Source organism: Vipera ursinii, assembly GCF_947247035.1.
Source record: "Vipera ursinii genome assembly, chromosome: 7".
Classification (NCBI taxonomy): domain Eukaryota; kingdom Metazoa; phylum Chordata; class Lepidosauria; order Squamata; family Viperidae; genus Vipera; species Vipera ursinii.
The window spans coordinates 58182328-58202873 of NC_139521.1; the positions used below are offsets into that span (position 1 = coordinate 58182328).

General features: G+C 39.3%; 1 protein-coding gene across 2 annotated transcripts; it reads right to left on the minus strand.

Moving 5' to 3' along the window:
- Positions 1 to 55: 55 nt before the first annotated feature.
- Positions 56 to 19786, minus strand: LOC310643315 (CDGSH iron-sulfur domain-containing protein 2-like). 2 transcript variants are annotated; one of them, XR_014493048.1, is made up of 5 exons: positions 19567 to 19786; positions 9070 to 9284; positions 6201 to 7821; positions 5206 to 5297; positions 56 to 355 (listed from the first exon to the last, which is right to left on the minus strand). XR_014493048.1 is itself a non-coding variant. In XM_083367606.1 (3 exons), the coding sequence occupies exons 1-3, from the start codon at positions 19667 to 19669 to the stop codon at positions 7732 to 7734; spliced, it is 408 nt and encodes a 135-aa protein (XP_083223732.1). In that variant the 5' UTR covers positions 19670 to 19786; the 3' UTR covers positions 5153 to 7731. The 2 variants fall into 2 exon arrangements, 1 of the variants encoding a protein (XP_083223732.1); XM_083367606.1 differs by lacking the exon at positions 56 to 355 and having other exon boundaries at positions 5153 to 7821.
- Between the last annotated feature and the right edge of the window lie 760 nt (positions 19787 to 20546).

Here is a 20546-nt window from a genome sequence, read left to right on the forward strand (position 1 = left end):
AAAGAAATGGAAGTATAATTATGGATCAAATTAAACGTTTTTTCCTAGTGTGAGCAACAATGAAATCATAGCACTACATGATACTTTGTTTTCAGACCTGTGATCCACCCTGTATTTTATATAATAAAAATATACTGTATTCTCTCAGCATTTCTGGCTGCTGTCTAAATCAATTTCGAAACAGAAGACTTGGATCTTAAATTTGATTTCCCAAACAAAATAAGTAGTACTCTTGGCACTGGATTTTCTTGTTGTGTATTTCATTTATCAGTCTCCCAGAACTCTTGAAGCTCTTTTGGTAGTTTGAGAAAGTTTAGTTAGTCCTGAAGGTGGCATTTGTTGCAACTGTTCTCTCCTTTAAAGGAAAGGAAAAGTACCTTCGGACCTTTTTTTATGAGATGACTCACAACTCAGTTCTGCATTATTATGTATCAGCTGAAAAGTACCTGATTTCCTATTATGTTGGAGGAGAACATTTTCAATGATAGTAAAAATCATAGTATGTAACTAGCTCATCTTTTCCTCACATAGAGGTATCACATCAGTGTTTTTCAACCTTGGCAATTTAAAAATGTGTGGACTGGCTGAGGATTTCTGGGAGTTGGTCCATATTTGTTTACCTTATTTGTCATTTTGTAACTTGCTAAAATTTCATTCAGTTCATAGTTCATACTGTTTTCCAGTATCATACATTTCAAGAAAGATACTTGGTCTCCATGACCAGAAATAGAAAAAATGCAAACGTTGCTTCTTCAAAAGCAAAGTGATCATAAAAAAGAATACACAGTTGTATTATTTTCCTTAAGTAGAAATGCATTTTTTTCTCTAGAAAAAAAACTAATAATAAGCATACTATATCTCTACATTTCTAGCAACAGTTCATCCTTGGTGAAGTATACAGATAAGGGACTTACAGAATTAATGGAAATATTTGGGAGGCCAGATGTAGAATTTAAGTTTTACAAACAGCCCTTCACCATAGATAGGAAACTAACAAAGTAAAGTGCTTTGTTAGAAAACTGGATTTTGTTCATGGAGAAATCCCTGAGATTTAGTGGGATGGAGAAAAGGAATCTATTCTTAATTTGACTGAAGATTGGAAAATATGGGGGGAAATATTAGAATGTAACATAAGAGGACTATGTGAGGTCAGAATGCTATACTGTTTACGTGTCATGAACTAATTGGTTTGAGGGGAACAACAGGTTTAGTAGCAAATAGGCTAATTACTGTAGTTCATATAATGCAGCCAGTAATTACTCAACATCATGTATTGTGCAGTTAAAATAGGCAGTTCTTAGACTGAACTCTTCTATATTTTGAAATATCAGTATATAATGCTGTCATTTCTAAATCACAAACAAGCCAATAATATACAATCTGTATCAAAAGCAAAAAACACTGCTCCATCCTTAAGAGGCGCAGAGCAGGATTGCTCTCAAGAAGCAGTGACTCACTGCTTTTTCAATCGCCCCATTTTCTCACAAAAGGAGCTCCCCATCTCCCCAAGGTTTCCATTCAGATAAAAAGTGTTTGAGCGGTAGCAGCTTGAGTTTCTCTTTTCCATCCGAAAGGAAGAAACTGGAGGCGCAGAGCAGGATTGATCTCAATAAGGCCAGCGCATGCGAGCGAGCGGCGCACCTGCGTCTTCTTGAGGACAATCCTGCTCTGCGCCTTCCTTAAGGATGGAGCAGAGAAACTCAAGTCACTGCCACTCAAACACTTTTTGTCTGAACAGAGACCTTGGGGAGATGGGGAGCTCCTTCTATGTGCAAATGCAACGCTTGAAAACGCAGCAAATTTGCTTCATTTTGAACCGCCCCATTTGCTCACAGAGGGAGAATCCAATTTCTCCAAGGCTTCCCTTCTGATAAAAAGTTAGTGAGCAGCAGTGGCTTGGGTTTCTCAGCTCCATTTGAGTGGAGGAAAGCAGAGGCGCAGCAGTGGGATTGCTCTCAATAAGGCCAGTGCATGCAAGCAAGCAGCACACCCGGGTCTTATTGTTTAAGAGCAATCCTGTTGCTGAGCCTCTGCTTTCTTTCACTTGGACAGAACTGAAAAACCCAAGCAGCTACCACTGCTTGCGTAAAGAAGACAAGGAGGAGAAGAGTGGTGAAGATTTGTGCCAGCCGGCCAGCCAGACAAGGAAAAGGTTGGGCAAGGTGGATGGATGGCTGGGGAGGAGGATCGTGACCACTCAGGTGGTTGCCACTGCTGCTGGCTTGGATGCGGGTGCCAGGGACCTGGACCTACAATGCCTCCCTGCTCAGTTGAAGGCTTTGCTCCTGCCCTCAAACTAAGGCTCGCACACACAAGTGAGGCAATCAGCTGGGCCATGGACAATTCCATGCCTTACCTCATAGGTCAGGGCTTTTCAACCTTTTCACCCATTGTACCAGTTTTAGGATATGACAACATCCGAGTACCACCAGTCGCCTAGCAAGGTGTCAAAAACTTGATGACCAAAAAAAAAGAAGGAAAAAAGTGATGAAGTACAGGTAGTCCTTGACTTACAACAGTTCGCTTAGTGATCATTCGAAATTACAGTGGCACTGAAAAAAGTGCCCCCCAAGCCACAGCCGAGCAAGACACCTGCCTGCCCGCCTGGCGGCACTCTTCCTCCTGTCTGAGGTTATCATTGCTGTGAGGGTTTCTGTTGAGGATTGGCAGCAGGGGTGGGGTGGGGGTTGTTTGGTTTTTATTCTCCCTGTCTGCTGGGTGGTTGCAGCAGGTTTTGGTCACTTCACATGACACTGTGACCAGCATAAATATGAATCAGTTGCCAAGCATCTGAATGTAAATCCCAAGACCCTGGAAATGCTGCAACATTCCAGCTGATCGGCACTTCTTCTGGGCTCAGCAGAAGTGCCAGGATCAGAGCCGAGCTCCAGCTGGAGCCTGGCACTGATCTTGGTGCTTCACTGAGTCCTGACAGCCCTGCAGCTCCAGCCGTCTCTCACTCAGGCTTGTGCAGTGCTGCCACCAGTTCAGCTCATTCCCCTCCCCGGCTACCACTTTTCTAGGATGGTCATGTATCACCTGCCAGATGCCAATGTACCACAGGTGGTACCCGTACCACTGGTTGAAAAGCCCTGTCATAGGCGTCCAAACGAAGCAAACACTCCCCACCCCCAGAGAATGGAAGTTTCCGGGAGCCGACCTCTTTTGCAGAGAATGGCTGTTTGAATTCATGCGATATTACGGCAGCCAGGAGCTTCCATTGTCAGCAGGAAAAGCATTTCCAAGCCAACTCTCCTCTCCCTCAAAGGGAAAGAAAAAGCGGCAGAGAGCAGACAGATTTTTGCAAGGTGAGTCCTGCATGACAGGAAGGGAGGGGTAAGCAGTTGTGAGGAGTGGGGGGGGAATAGGGTGAATGTTGCAGACCAGACATGTCAAACACAAGGCTGCAGGCTGGGGCTGGCCCGATATGTGGTTCCGTCCGGTCTGGGGACCAACTCTGGAAACAGCAAAGGACCGGCCCATTGCACCTTGGCCCAGCCCAGACCGACCGGGCACTGATCTACAACCAGGTTGCGTCCATCAAAGCCAGAAGTTGCTCAGCTTTAAATCCACGGGGCAGCACTGCTCTATCCCCTGGGTGCGTGTGCAAGCGGAGTCCCTGCAGGCTGACTTCACCCATGACGCTGACGCCGGTCATCTCCTTTGCGAACACCCAGGGGGCGGGGCACAGGCGGCAGGGCAGCTCCTTGTGGATTCCAGGGCTGCCCAGTGGAGCGCATTCTGGCTTTGATGGACTCAACCAGGTTGTATGTAGATCAGCGCTGTCACCCCTCCCACCAGCACCTCCAGCCTCGCAGCCAGGAGGCTTTTCTTTCACCAGGACAACTCTCCCCCTCCCATCACCCCTTCCTGAGTGCAGAGGAAGGAAAGAAATGAGAAGGCAAAGGAAGGAATGGAAGGAGGGAGGGAGAGAAGGAAAAAAGGGAGGAACGGCAGAAGGAAGGGAGGGTGGGAGGAAGGAAGGGAGGAACGGAGGGAGGGAGGGAAAAAAGGAAGGAAGGAGAGGCAACTTGGTTGGAGATGCCCCAGTTCACACAGTTCTGCTTCAATCCTAGATCCATTGAGACTTGGGCTCAAAGGAGAAAGCAATTTTGTGTTCTCTTTTGTCACAGACAGGACTTTATTTGAAATCCAAATTAACCCTGGTATTCTTGAATTGTGAACTCTTAGGAAAGTATCCCTTCCTTGTGTGTTGCAAACAGGCATTTCCAGTGGAGAAAACAGGACAAAGCAGAGTAGGGGAAAATATTTTCCTTTGCTATATTTCCAGTCTGAATTAAACCAGGCAGGGTCCCTGCAGGAGAGCTCTTTTAAGGATTATGTATTAATATAAAAGCAACTAACTTACCTCTGTTCCTAAATACTAAAACTCTTGCATACAAAAAACAGAGCTCTGATCAAATATCACAGCCACCATTTTGACTGTTCTGCTGTACTGTTGTCTGTGGATGCCCCCACTAAATGCAAGCATGGGATAAAATGAGCCTGGTTTGTTCTCGGTCTTTTAAGTGGCCGCAGACTACTAGCAAAAGTGGCATTTGATCACAAGGCAAAGAGGCATCTAGAAATGTTTCCCCTTTTGCATTTGAGCATTCAAGAAGGGACAGGAAAGGAGAAAGGGAAAGACAAACAAAAAGAAGGAAAGAGAAGGAAAAAGAAGGAAAGGAGAATGAAGAGGGAAGGAAAAACAAGAAAGGGGGGGAAGGAAGGAAAAAAATATATATGTAGGTATCTTGGTATGCATCACATTCCAGAGGTTGAAAAGGTAATAGAGAGCAAATTTACTCTTTGCCTTCTAGTAAACACAAACGCTTGTGATTGATCATGCCTTCTGTAGAAGCTGTTTTGTGTGAGCAAAACTGCCAAATGTGTGTATATTCCAAAAGTTGGGATTAAAGCAAAATTGCCTTCTACTTATTTTAATATTAACTCTTGTAGGATCTTGGGGCAGGTAAATGTCTCACACTAAATGTAATGCAGTGCACAAATAATTTTGTTAAGCCAGCTTTATTGGTTACACTATAGCATGGGTTTCAAACTTGTCATGTGACGTGTTGTGACTTTTTTTTCATCGCCAGAGCTGGGGTGGACGCGTCCTGTGTATGATACAACCAGCCTGCGGGTTGGCAGTTTAACATCCCTGCACTATAGCAATGCAATTCTCACTCATTCTCCAAGTCTTACCAGAGTAGCTGCTCAATAAAAGGACTGGAAAAGATGAATTGAAGACAAGGCTAAATGGAAGTTAAGTAGGTTTAATGACAACAGCGAAAGACCTAAAAGCCAAGTTGAAGAAAAATCATTTGGAGAAAATCTATCCATATAATCACTAGGAAGTAACACATGATTTGATAGCAACCAAACAATTTCTATTTTTATTTATTTAGACCAAATACGTAGTCAGTTTATTTCATGTACCCCCACGCACATTTTATTCACTGTCTTATTTAATCTTCAAACAATTTCAGCATTTTTTGTTTGAATTGATAAAGAATGGTAAATCAGGTAAATCCTAATTACATATTGTGTCCTTATGGTCCAGAGCAAAGTTAGGTATTTATTTTACTGCCAGGATAACCTATCCTGCTTCAAGTTTCAAACAAAGGCACATAATTGCTGTGGAGATTAGCAATTTTACTTCAAGCCTGAAGAGATAAAACAATGACCAAAAATGTAACCATACCAGAAACTTGCCTGAAGTGTTTGCTCTAACAGGAGAACTCAGAGGTTCAGGATTTCTTACACAAATAGGATTCACAGGGATATCACAAAAGATTCCCCCTTGTCCCCTTATAAAACAGTTGAAAATATTTTCTTTTAGAAAGCAAGGTAGTATTAAAAGTGGTATTTCCTGGAATTATTTTCTTCTTCAAAGGAAAGGAAAGTTACCATGGGACCTTTTTAATGAGACAACTCAAGAACTCAGCTCTTCATCATTATGTATCAGCTTAAAATTACTTGATTTCCTGTTATATTGGAGAAAAATATTTTCAGTGAATATTTTCAGTAAAAATCATAGCTAGTAACTAGCTCATTGGCTTAGCTATCCACATTTTTTCCTCACAGATGTATCAGATCAGTGTTTTTCAACCTTGGCAATTTAAAAATGTGTGGACCGGTTGAGGAATTCTGGGAGTTGATCCATATTTGTTTACCTTATTTGTCATTTTGTAACTTACTGAAATTTCATCCAGTTCATAGTTCATTTCGTTGTCCAGTATCATACATTTCAAGAAAGATCCTTGGTCTCCATGACCAGAAAAATAAAAAATGCAAACATTGCTTTTTAAGAAACAAAGTGATCATAAAAAGGAATACAGTTGTGTGTTTTTCTTTAAGTAGAAATGCATGATTTATCTAGAAAGAAACTGATAGTAAGCATACTATATTTGTACATTTCTAGCAACTGTTCTTCTGTGGTTAAGTATGCAGACAAGAGATTTTCAGAATTAATGGAAATATTTGGGACACCAGATGTAGAATTTAAGTTTTACAAACAACCCCTACATCATAGTTAACTAACAAGGTAAACTGTTTTTGTAGAAATCTGGATTTTGTTCATGAGATTCAGGAGGATAGAGAAAAGGAATTTACTTTTTCTGTGACTATATAATGTCTAAGAATTTTTTTGATTTCAGCCCATTTCTTCAAAAAAAAAAATAGTACACACCTTAATCTAGCATCATTTACTGTTCTTTTATTAGCTTGCCTGAGTCCTTTGGAGCAACTGATATTTTCCAGAGTATACAGCTTAATACTATGTAAAATGTGGGCCATGACCAACTAATGTTACTCTTGCACATGGGAATCCGAACTTAACTATGTACAAGAGGTACAGGTAGATTGGATATACAGACCAAGAAGGTTTGGAAAATATGCAAAAAAGTATTAGATTATTTGAAGTTCAGAGTGCTATACTGTTCATATACCATGAACTAATTTGTTTAAGGTGAGAGCATGTTTAGTAGCAAGTAGGTTAATTACTATAGTTCATTTAATGCTACTCAGCACCATGAATTGTGCAAATAAAATAGGCAGTTCTTGGACTGAACTGTTCTGTATTTCAAAACATCACTAAAGACAAGCCAATTATATATAATCTGTATCACTTCTAAAAAGCAAAAAAAACCCACTCTGCTACTAGTTTGTATATCTCTTTAATCATTCTCAAAAAAAGCCTATCTGCGGTTCTGTATAAAAGTGATTCCTGAACACGCTCAATGTTCAAACTGAAGTACCGGCTTGTATGCAAATTTCTATGCCCACTTAAAAACAAAATTATGACCATGTTTGACAACCTCGAAAAATCAATTCCCCGTTTTGTGGCTATCTGGCAATATAGCTGGTTTAAAATCTGTTAACTCTGTAGTGTTGATACATCTGTAATTAGAATAGAGGTATCTATTTCTTTCTCTTTCTTTCTTTCTTTCTTTCTTTCTTTCTTTCTTTCTTTCTTTCTTTCTTTCTTTCTTTCTTTCTTTGTTACAATTCCTATAGTTCTGGGAAAAATAATTCTGCGATGGTTACAAAGCATAGATATAGTACATTTTTGTTATATAAAACACATTACTAAACATCTAGCACAAAGTATAAATCTAAGATAATTTAAAATATTCCAAAATCTAACCCTGTGACTAGCATAAGACAGAAACCTTTACAAATATATATACAAGTTGACTTCCCATCAGTCATAGCATACTTAGGAGTGTGCTAGACTTCTTTTTTCCTGAGTATTAAAGGTCCTATATTATCTCCTGTTGACTCGTTGTGTTTGTTGTGAGAGCCATCACAGACAGGGAACTGAAACAAAAACAGAGGAAAAAGTAGGCAACCTGGAATGTTAGTGATTTTATGACTATAACTGAGATTAAGGGTCAAGTTAGACTCAAATACATTAATAAACACAATACATACTCAGATGAGGTTGGTAGGCTAGTATGGGTAATAAATCACCAAGGATGAGAAGTATCAAAATAGGTAATCTAAAACCTAAATGACATGCTTGGTGGTTTAAATTATGGACTATGCTTATCATCATCAAAACTGAACAATTTGAGCATGTAGAGTGGCTGGCTAACAGAAGCGAGCAGTGGTCAGAAATGAACAGCTACAAAAATATTATTTCCAAAATCTTTTCCTTTTTAGTTTAACCTCAACAGTTGGTTAGCTTGCACGTGTTAAGGTATAAAGTGTGGTTTAGAAATCATAATAGGCTTGGTATAAAATATCTATATTAATAAACCCCATTACTTGGACTGAATTCAATTGGTATTGGCTATACTTATATCTTCACTTATATCCACTTTCTTCCTCTAAGTTACAACTGTTGTGGTGGCAATAAACTTGTATTAAATGTTACATACAATATGTAGAGGATTCTGCTTAGTGTAATGCTAAAAACTGAGCCATAGTTGCCAATGTGGACATGTCAAACTATAAGTAACAAGACCATAATATTATTTGGCTCTATATCCAAATTCAGTTATGGTTTATGATCAATTTGCATGACAAGACATGATTTATAACACTTGTTCTAAACCTGAAATGCCATGCTAGTTAAATAAAGCTGAGAAATCATATCTATATCATAGCTGTTGTTCTTCTCCAGGAAATTCAACCTTACAGTTCAGCAACATGTCAGAAACTAAATGGAAGCAAAGAACTTTTAAATCATGATGAACACATATGAATTTGACAAACTACATGGGCTACGCTAGATGTCCATGCAAATGATGTGTTCACAAAAATACATATAAAATTCTCAGGCATCACCTTTCCCAATGATCCTAAAGGACTATGGACAATATTGTTTTTCCAGCTACAGAATAGATCTTAAAATGGAGGTATTTACTAGTATGCAATCAAAACTAGTTCTGGCAAAAGTGGGGGAAAAGTATTAATTCTTCACTAGTGATAAACAGTCTGCAGGAACATTCTACCCCGAAGTGTACAATCATGTCTTTTAAAAGAAGCAAGCAATTCTGTACCATAAGTGACAAGAACGACCTTAAGTAAAAAGTGTACGGCAAATTCAATAAAATAACTCACTGTTTTAGAGCGCCAGCATCTGCAGTACGCTGCCTTTGTGTGACATAGATCCTCAATGTGGATTTCATTTACTACTTTGGGATTCTCCTTCTGGATCTTGAGATTGATCAAGCGGTCCTTCTGCTGTTTCTTCTTGGAAAGGAATGGGCGAATAGCAACATATCCGAGCAGAGCAAGGACACCCAGGAAAGGCAATAACCGGAGCCATTCTGAAACTAAGCACATGCCACAAGCATACTCTAAAACAATATTCTGCAGCAACGTATTTCATATACAAACATTAATTCCCTTCTTGTTAATTATCCCAGTGCCAGGACTAGCTTGCCAAAGGGTGGGGAATGGTTAGGAGGAAAAAAAAAGTGTGAAACAGATTAATCTTGTCAGTTTTGAGCCAGAAAGCACACTTTCAGTCCCATAATTTTGTACGGTGCAAACTGCTTCGCTTAATTAGAAAGGGGGTGGTCCTAACTGTGGTCACTAAACAAGGATTACCTGTTGTTCTAAAACAGCATTATTGAATGGGGACAGATATTTCCCTCTGCCAGGCAGTCACATATTCTCTGCAGAGAATAGATACAGATTGCAGAAGGATACCACCTATTTTAGTATACCAGTATAAAAAGCAGAGTCATTTGGAGATGATATGGTACACTGCAGTAGAATTCTTTGGAACAGAAACAGGAAATGAGAGCAGGAAGATATAACTAGAGCACAATACAATGCCAAATCTAACAAGTCTTTCCTGCTTCTTCATCTTGCATCCAAATGAAATGGAAATCAATTTTTGTTAAAGCCCAACATTAATTAACAAGGAAGAAAGATAAGCAAACTTGATTTGTCATACAAAGAGACTTTATACATGTCGAAAGAAGATGCAGCAAATCCTTCTAAGTTATATTTTGCTGCTGCTTTCCTTTGGTCTGCAAAACTCATTGGATTAGGCTAAAAAGAGACCAAATGGTTCACGACTCAGCATATTTTTTAATATGTAAATAAGATGGAAAAAAGAGCAAAGTGGGAGTACTCACAAAGACATAACAGAAAGAAGAAAAGATTTTGGCATGATTTAAAAGTAGGTTTACTCTTTTAAACCATAACACTTTTCCTTTCATGTCCTAATGTTTTCCAGTATGTATCTTAACTGCAGTCTTTATTACAGAAAATACAATAGAACTATAGTTAAAAATGGAACCAAGGTATTTTCATGGTGTCAGTCAGTGAAATAATAGCTTTGTAAATGAGCTCAATGTTGTAGTTTGACTTAATGATTTTCATTCTCTGCAGAAATTAATGTAAAACTACAAGCCCAAAGATAAAGCTAAAATCAAGACTTCCGGTTTTTGCACCATAGCACATGGCCGCAGGATTGCGGAACTCTGCATCCCACGGCTGATTTCACCCGGCCAGTGGACCCTAAAAGGGTCTGAAGTCACCCTGGAGAGGCAACGAAGAAAGAGGAGTGCCCCAATGATCATGGAACGACAGCGGTCATTCCGTTTGATCCAGGGGAAGCCCTCTAACCCAACAGGTGAAAGGCTAGCTGCACATCAGCATCTAGCCCAAGCTACCTGCAGCCGAAGTCCAAGAGCACGAACCAGAACAACGGTGAACAGCGTGCTTGGAACTGGTGAGAGTATTGATCTCCTCTACTCTACTCTGTAACTAAGTCCTTGGGAAAGATCCCCCAAAGTCAGAAAACCTCCAAAAGTGAAGGGGACTACACCTCTACTCCCCCATAGACAGAAGTGGCAAATTAACCTTTAAGGGGTAAAGAAATATATTGAAATCAAAGTTAAAATAGTCTGGATAAATCTAATTTTTTTAAAAAAAAAACTGCTAAGATTATACTTTAAAGGGTTTTGATGAAACTATAAAAATAGTAATAATATTTTTTGTCTGAAAAAGCTGGAAAACAAACAACTACTGGAACCTAGTGGAGAACTAGAACATAGAACATTAACAACATTGACTCAGAAATTGGCAAAACACCCAGAAGCAAAGAATAATCTGTTTCCTTGAACTTTAATAACTCTCAGAAGACAGCTGGGTGGGAACAAAGAAAGAATACATACTGGGCCAGCCATAAGATTAAAAAGTGTCTGAAGGAAAAGAAATACTCTGACTGTTGTCTAAACTCAAGAATTGTTTACAGAAAAAGAAAAACTTTGACTCTGGGCTAATCTTTTAGGGAGGAATTTACAGGAAGGTGGCTAAATATATTGAACTGCAATTTTGACTGGTTGACAACTGACCCCTGAATAAAAGAACTATTATAAAATACTGATTTTACTGATGCCGTGACAATTGAAAATACAGTGGATTATAAAAACTATATATAAAAATAAGAACTACCGGTATATAAAATTTGGGCTGCTTGGATTCTGAGTTTGGTTGGATCGATAAGGCTAATTATAGACACTATGGCACTGATGGACTATTTGAAAGGGGGAGGCAATGCATACTTATCAAAAAATGACAGAAAACCACATTTAATACTTACTGCCGAAGGACCTAGCCTGGAATATCAAGGACCTCCAGAAGTAACATTTCAAGACAAGACAAAATACTTTCCAGGAGGAAATGTATGTAATGCTATGACAGATATAAATGACAATAGCTTCAAACCACGAGGAGATAAAAAATAACTTTGATGGCATAAATGAGCACATCTCTAATCTAAACCCACAATCAAAAAACACTCAGAAAATTATGGTAAAGAATGAACAAATCAGATAACAGAACATAAACTAGAAGAAAATTACTTGATCAGCGAAGCTACAAATGAAGAGAATTATAATTTAACACAAACAGGAAAAAACCTAGAAAACTCTGACATAACAATAAAAATGGAAAAAATACTTTATTCATAAGAATGTCAGAATAAATCTGAGGATAAGAAAGAAGATTTAACAAAATGGACCATAGAACTGCCAGGAAAACCATTAGATTCGGGAGACAAAAAGCATACAGTATATTCTATGCATCCTGTCTTCTCCATGCCCAACAATACTTAACAAAAATATAAGAACTCCCTGGCAAGCAGAATATATCAACCTGGGAAGCTACTTGGCAAAAGAAGGCCGGAGACAGATTCGAGATTTGACTCGCCCTACCAGTATTATATGAGCAAACACTTGTTTGAATATGGTTAAAAGAGCAGATGACTTTGGAAATAAAGGCGCCCTACAAGAAGAGGGATAAGATATATAAGTAATATAGTATTTTTCATAATATATAAAATATAAAAATATTGGGATGATGTATGTGAATGAAAAGTTTGACATTTAATGGTAAATTAAGCTGAAGAGAATTAGGAGTGAGGAATGACTGAAATACTGAGAGGAAATTAAGCTTAAAAAAGAACTTTAAAAATAAGATATATAGTGATTTAACAAATTAACTTTTACAAACATAACTGAAATATAAAGTACGGTAATCAGAAAAGATGTTATAGGTAGATGGCTTAAGATAGATAAGCAGCATAGTATTTTTATAACACATGAAATATGAAAACATTGGGATGGTATATCTAAATGGAAAATCTGGATATTTAGATGATTAATATTGAGAAAATTATGACTGAATATTAAGGGGAAATTAAGCTTAAATAAGAACTATGAAAGGATATATGGTGAACTATTAAGATGATTTTTATAAAAACAACACAAGTTGATTAGAAAAAATGTCATACATGGACATTATTTGTACAAACATGAAAAAAATGTTTATATTTAACCATTTATGCACTGAAAAAATTAAGAACGATACTTGTTTAAGGTTGAAGGAGAATACTATTGGGAGAAGGGAAGATAAAAGAAATATATTATTAATATATTAATTATGGAATTACAAAAATTAATTATTGTTAATTAACTATTGATTTTTTTTCCAAAATATATGAACTAAGACAACAGGCTGTACACTATGCTCTAAGAATTGTTATTCTAAAAAATCAATAAAACATTTCTAAAAAAAAGCTGAAATCAAGAAAGTTAAAACCCCCCATCATGATATGATAGGGGGTTGATCATATATAGATGTAAATATATAGGGAGATAGAAATATCAAATCATCCTACAATAACATGGTAGTACAGGAATACCTCTATGTAAGAACATCAGCTTTGAACTAATACTAATTTTTACATAATTATCTTCAATGGCATTTTAACAATTCGTTAAATTTTATGTTGAGAAAAAATTTACGCAAAAACTAAAATCTTAGTTATTATCATTTGGACAGAAACATTAGAGCACTGTCATGGTTCCAATAGATAAAACTCTTCAGAAGAACTCCGAGGCATTGTTTACCTTAAAGAATCTTTTATTCAAGAAACAAAGTATCAGCACTACCTAGTTGAAACCAGAAACTAAATTCCCCTCCCCTGGATACAAAGTAACAAAGTGCAATTCCCTCCTCCAATAAACAGTCATAAATCACATTCCCCAATTAGCTTGAAGCGGGCTTTCTCCCCAGCTCGCTGAAACACTATCAGCTCTGGGTCTAATGTCCTTGGGTTCCCACGATTAAGTTATTATTGTTATGACTAGCTGGACTCTCATCCCTATTCCCCCTCCCAGCAGCAACTAATTCTAAAAGCAAGAGAAAATGGCTGCATTTCCATCTGTTGTCAAAGCAAAAACATCCGATGTTCGCAGCGTTGACAAGCACATTAAAAGTATTTTAAGACTCAATCACTTGATAAATTATAAAATTTCTTCAAAATATCAATATTTTTATAGAAAATAATTATAGTCTGCATATAACAACTTGTGTTCATCTCTTACCACTGTTATACTTGAAATCTCTATTTGCCTAATAAAAGATGTAATGGTTCCATTATTAAATGAAAAATAAAAGAAATAAAAAGACATGATTGTACCCTACAAATTGATCCAATTAATATAAAGGAATGAAATCTCTATTTAAGTCACAATTCAAAGGTGTTGTCCAGTTCCAACAAAGCCACAAATTCTAATTTCAATTTTTTCCAAATGAATAATCGGAATATTTTTATTTTAAAAATTAATCCATTTTATTATTTTTATAAATAACTGAAGGTGGCAAACATATCTAATTCTCCTTCCTCATCCGCTTTTTTTTACAACAGCAACCCTGTCAGGTGGTTTGGGCTGAGAGACAGTGACAGGTTCAAAGTCACCCAGTCAGTTTTCATGCCTAACGTGGGATTAGAACTCCTGGTTTTTAGTCTACTAACTTAACCAATAGAACAAACTGGCTTTCAGTGGAGATCAATCAAGTACTTGGTGAACTTTTATAAAACCAGATTGGGTAGGATGGATTACTAATATGTCTGTAATATATGTGTCATGGTCACTATTTTTTTGTAAATGTTCAACAAAAATATAAAACCATTTGTGTTCCGTTTTACTCAATTACTTGATACAATAGATTAGGTTCTGGACTAGTTGCAGGTCGAGCATATTGTGGGAAATCAATCACTGCTTACCGTTAGCATATTGTGTTAGCCAGGCCATTGTGTTCATTCATCAAATTGTTCGTTAGTTTTATACAGCATGCTGTATAAGTCTAAGACACAATTACTGTTTGTGTCTTGAAACTTTCTATTAGCCAAAAATCTGTTATGCAAAGCAACTGTATAATGTTTTTTGGGAAACATCATTCCATGGAGGCATGATTTTACCTCATGACCAATTTGCTAGGCTAACATAAGAAAATACCATATTCTGGGAGCAGCATGTTAGGCACAGATGGACTTCTCTATCTACTGTAACTGTGCTAACAACAGATATTTAGCCTGATGCAAGAGTACAAATGAAGTAACAGGAAGAGGCAATTAAGGCAATAAAATTATGGGCCTGAAGGTGACCTTCCCTGTGAAATTGCTAAAGTCCTCTGTTCTTCACAAATTGGTAAATAAAATTTCCAAAGTTGCTTTGGATTCAGTCAAGAAAGGCAGGTTGAACAAGATTCCTTTTCTCTCAAAGCATTTTAGCCTCTACCCCATGTTGGCCTTTCAGCTGTGCTTTTCACTTTTCACTGTTTTTTAACCTTGTAGCTATGTAGAGTCTACAGAGCCAATACACTCATTTGAGCTGAAGCTTAGTTATCTCTCCAAGCCTCTGAATTTGTTAGGCAGCTCAGCCTAGAAACAGTTAATAGTTGGAATCAAATTTTTAAAAAATGAAATAAAAGAAGAGATAAGAGATATGCCATGTTGATTAAGAAAACTAACTCTGGATAGAATGTCAAAATCAAACTTAATCTGCTGACAATTAACTCATTTTTTGAGCTTCCACAATCAAGTCAACTGATTTCACACAATAAGCAAAATTACCAAGGTTAAACTAACCAAAGTTATGTTGTGTGTATGGAGCTATTAGATCTTTGGTAGATCTACTTTGGCATGTTGTATACATCTAACTAGTAGTTTTAAGAGAAAGGGAAAACAAGTGTTGAAGGAAGTGTCTTCATGGTTCAGTCCAAGCTGGGAATAAACAACATGGCGACTGCTTTAGAAAGAAGGTTGCAGTTTATTGAAGAGGACAGCCAGACAGAAAGATTCCTCTGGAAGAAAAGAGAGAGAGCACATGTAGGAAGTGGGTTTTTATACCCTCTGGGGCTCTTGGAAGTTGTTTCTTCTTCCTGTTTGAGGCTTTATTATTTGTTTGTTTTTATATACCGCCCTTCTCCCGAAGGACTCGGGGCGGTGTACAGAGCAAGGTAAGTATACAGTAAAACAATAGTAAAACAAATGAAACCCCAAAATCTATCAGGCCAGGCCGGCTTGCTTGTATTTCTTGTGTCATGTATTTTGACCTGAGTCTGAGTGTGCCCCTTTGGCATCTGTGGGTTAATTCTATTATGTCCTGTCTTAGATTTTAGGTGTCTGTCTTCCTAAGCTTCTAGCTGGAGGCCTCCAACTTTCCTAAATGGATTACTAATCTGCATTTCTACAGAGCTGGTTTCTGCTTGGGAAGGGAGACTTGGGGCTAGTAAGAAAAACTGGGCATGTTTTTCTGTCTCTTTAAGATCCTTTGAAAAAATATAATATTCTGACCTTTTAATATTTCCTTGGGGGGGGGGGTTGTGGGAACGGCCAGAATTTGGCCTCCCAAGAATTTGGCCTCTCAGCCTTCAGCTTTCCCAAACCCCCTTATTGGCCTCCACTTGAGTTACAGTGATGAGCATACTCTCCTGGCTCACAGGCTGGCATGTGGGAGGTTTGGGAAATGCTATGATAGAGCTTTCACATATATCTTTTAGTATCTTGTTTTTGTAATGATCTCATAGGCACCTGAGAAGTTCTCACTATGTATCCAATTATCTCTATGTATCCTATTTTGTATGAGATTGATGGAGTTTTTGTAATGTTGGTATTCAGAAGAGGGAGGTGAATAAAAGTTCAGCGGGCAGTTGCTCAGGAGGTTTTTTGGTGAGACGAGGCTGCCTGGCTGGTTCAGAGCATCTCTATCGACCTGGGTCTGAATTCTTTTCTCTACTGGGTTTAACATGCCATTATCCGTGTCTCATGCAGAATCAGGAAAATTAATCATTCTTAGGCATGAAAGAAAAGTGATCTTTCCTCTTTCCTCTATTAACACAAGAAAGAGAACAAATGTTTGGTTTATTTTTCCAAGAATAAGTTCACATATCTATCCTCCACAGTTACTGTCACAAGGTTTATATTGATCTCGTCTCCAACATGGATATTCCACCACATGCTATGACTGAGGTAGATTGAAGTACACTGATGCCTAGTTTGTCAGTGAAACATCTGCAAGAAAAACTCCAAGCTCAGAGAGCCCCCACCCCACCCCGGTAGTTCAACCCTGAGCTACAAATATTCTTTTTCATTGGTATCATATCTACTCTTTTTAGGGATGGATGATTTAGTAATGTGAGAAATGAAAACATCACTCACAACAGAAACATGCCCGGAAAAAGATCATAAAAGCAGTTACCAAAAACCATACCACTGTAGGAATAAGAGGATTTAATATAGAAAAAAGTAACTTATCTCCACTGAAGAATGTTTCTATACTTCATGGTGTGGGACTGGGTTGCCTGAAGGACCACTCATCTGCAATTGGAACTGCCTGTCCCCCATTAGAGCTGGCAGAAAGAGCATGCATTATCTGCTTGACTTGGCTGGCCTTCTCTGCCCTGATGCCCTGCTTGTGGAACAATCTCCTCCTTCCATCACTCCTAATGTTCCATAAGTTTGTCAAGACCTGACTTGGGGAGGGGATGTCTTAAGGGACCCAGGATATCTGAAGAGGGTTCTGGCATAATACAACAACTGGACTGTTGTATTAATTTTCCTATATTTTTATTTAATGGTTGCATGCTACCCAGAGTCACTTCATGGAAGATGGTTGGCCAGATAAATGAACTAAACACTCTCTTGCTAAATCTCTTGTATAATGATATCAATTATCATTACTTATGTACCTTTTTAGTCCACTACATACAGTTCCAAGTGGCTTGAATAAACCATCAAAACTATGTAGATACAGGAAACTAAAAAATCAACATCGACATAAGGTATATGATTCAATAATCTTAGTTCCTAAAAATATGCTTGTACTATTTACCTTATATTGTTTATAAATACAGACTGAAATGATAGACGACAAAATCTAAAGAAATTTATTTTATTTTAAAATCCTACCTATTAGCATTAGGAATACACAGGAAAACATGAATGGGTAAAAATCCTACAGAGTTTTTCTTTTACATATTATATAAAGGTTTTTTCAAGCGGAAACTCCTGGTGATTTTACAGGTTTGGGGAACAACTTGGAAGTGATTTGCATTTGCCTTCTTCCAGGACACTTTTCTATTTTCTATTCTATCTACAACCCTAGAATTATCTACTATCTACTTAATTAGCTTATTTTTAATTTATTGGGTTGTGGGGCCACCCAACTCCCAAAAGAGACTGAGTAGCCTACAATATGTAAAATGCATTATTTAGGTTACATACAGCCCAGATCAAACTGCATCAATAATTTTTAAAAAATTGATAAAGATGCTGTCACCTGGGAAACTGCATTATCTACAAAAGCATTTAAATGTGTCTCAAAGTGTACGTAAAACAGATGTTTTGGAATGTAAAACCAAAAAATAAAATAGCTCTTTGGAAATAGAATTATTTTAAGTTGTGACTTTTACAATCCACAGATACCAACACAATGATGAAACAAACATGACAACATAAAGACAACACTTGGAATATTGCATCCAGGTTTGGTCACCAGAATATAAAAAAGATATTGAGACTCTAGAAAGAGTGCAGAGAAAAGCAACAAAGATGATTAAGGGACTGCAGGCTAAAACATATAAAGAACTGCTGCTGGAATTCGATATGTCTAGTTTAATGAAAACTAGGGGTGACATGATAGCAGTGCTTCAATATCTAAGGGGCTGCTGCAGAGAAGGGGGGGGGCAACCTAGTCTCCAAAGCACCTGAAGGTAGGACAAGAAGCAATGGATGGAAACTAATCATGGAGAGAACCAACCTAAAACTAACGAGAATTTTTCCTGACAATCAGAACAATTTATCAGCGGAATGAGCTGCCTCCAGAAGTTGTGAGTATTCTAACACTGGAGGTTTTTAAGAAGAGAATGGATAACCATCTGAAATGTTACAGGATTTCCTACCTGAACAGGGCTGGACTAGAAGACCTCCAACTCTGTTAATCCATTATCATTCAAACTTAACCAAGTCATCTGTTCTTGTCAAAACAAAGCACGTTTTGACATTCTCCCCCCCCCCCAACATGGAAGCCTAAATGACAACCTGGCATCTCTCAGATATAGATTTTTTCATCATGGTTAACCACTGTATTGTAGTTTGTGGTTTTATGTGTTGTTTCAAGCCAGGCATGAGATTTTCTTAAAATAAGACAGGCATAAACAATGTGCGAACCCAAGTTACATTTTCTCTGTTGGAATACCAATTAGTTTTCCATTTCTCCAACCCCTGGAAGCAAGCCAGCAAAGTTAGTAGCTGCAGAAAGTAGGAACCAACATGCTGTGTGGCCCTTTGGGAGGGAGCATCACGTGGCGGAAAACTGGGCACTGTGGTCAAGCCACAGAATGCACCGGAGGAGGCTGCCCGACTTCCTCCCGTTGAATCCATCGGAGTTTATCTCCGAGCTGACTTTATGCAAGTGTCCGTTCTTAAGCGAAGCGGAGAGCCAAGGCTGGGTGTGCAAGAAATGGGGACGTTCCATGATACGTCAGGCTAGTGGTCGGCAACCTCGGCTCTTTTATGACTCGTGGACTTCAACTCCCAGAATTCCTGAGCCAGCTATGCTGGCTCAGGAATTCTGGGAGTTGAAGTCCACGAGTCATAAAAGAGCCGAGGTTGCCGACCCCTGGGCTAGTCCAAAGCGGCGCTTCTCGCCTCTCGGCGGCCAGAAAGCCACAGCTTTCCCACGGACACGCAAGTGTACACGCCGTGCCCCCCTTTTGCCTTTCCCGAACAGCCCTGCGCTGCCCTCTAACCTGTGAGTCTCAGGAAGCCGCCGACGCTCTCCGGCAGCGGCAGGCGCTTGAGGTAAGCAGGCAGCTGCACTTTGACGATGCGGGCCAAGCTATCCAGCACCATGGCGCCGGGCGAGGTTTGGGCCAGGCGGGACGAGACCGGACGCCGCCGGGTTACCTTCGGCTCGCCTGGCGAACTTTCAAGCCGCGGCCGGACTCTTCCTCGCACAGAAGCAGCGGCACTCCCGGCCACGGAGCATGCGCGCCACCGGGGGCGGGGCCTACCGAGGAAGGAGGGCGGGGCGGAGCCAGAAAGCCGGCGCTAGATGGGTCGCCGCGGCTTTTCCCGGCGGCTGGCCGGGCGTTTGACGAGCCGGTGGGCCGAGAGGGAGGAAAGCCGGAGTCGCCTCGGAGGGCGTGACGAGCTAAGCAGCGTCGCCCTCCTTGGAATCTGCGAAGGAAAGTAGGCCAGGCGAGGAAGCTGGGAAAAGGCCGGGATAAAGCAGGGGGTCTTCAAACTTGGTCTTTTTATGACTTGTGGACTTCAATGGCCAGAATTCCTCAGCCAGTGTGCCTGGCTGAGGAATTCTGGGAGTTGAAGTCCACAACTCATAAAAGGGCCAAGTTTGAAGATACTTGGGATAAAGCAACGGCTTCTGGTGCGTCGCTGGACTGAAGAGTTGAGCTCTTGTCGCTCGGTTGGAAGAAGCACCTGGCAGATACAGAGATGCTACGCGAGGCCGCCGGTATCCGGAGACCGCTGGAAGTAGGAGCGTTACAGTTTCGCCTAGCTAATTTCTCCCATCTGGCGGTCGTCCAGAGTTTTAGTTATGTGGATACGTAAGCTGAGCTCGACTCCAGGACATGGAAGGAGAGACAGTTTTAGTATCAAAAGTTATCACCGAGTCAGGCTGCAGCCTCAACCTGCTCCCGCTAATCTTCATCTCAACGGTAAAAACGATTATACTTAGAAGGCAGGGGCTGTTATCCACCCAAAAAAG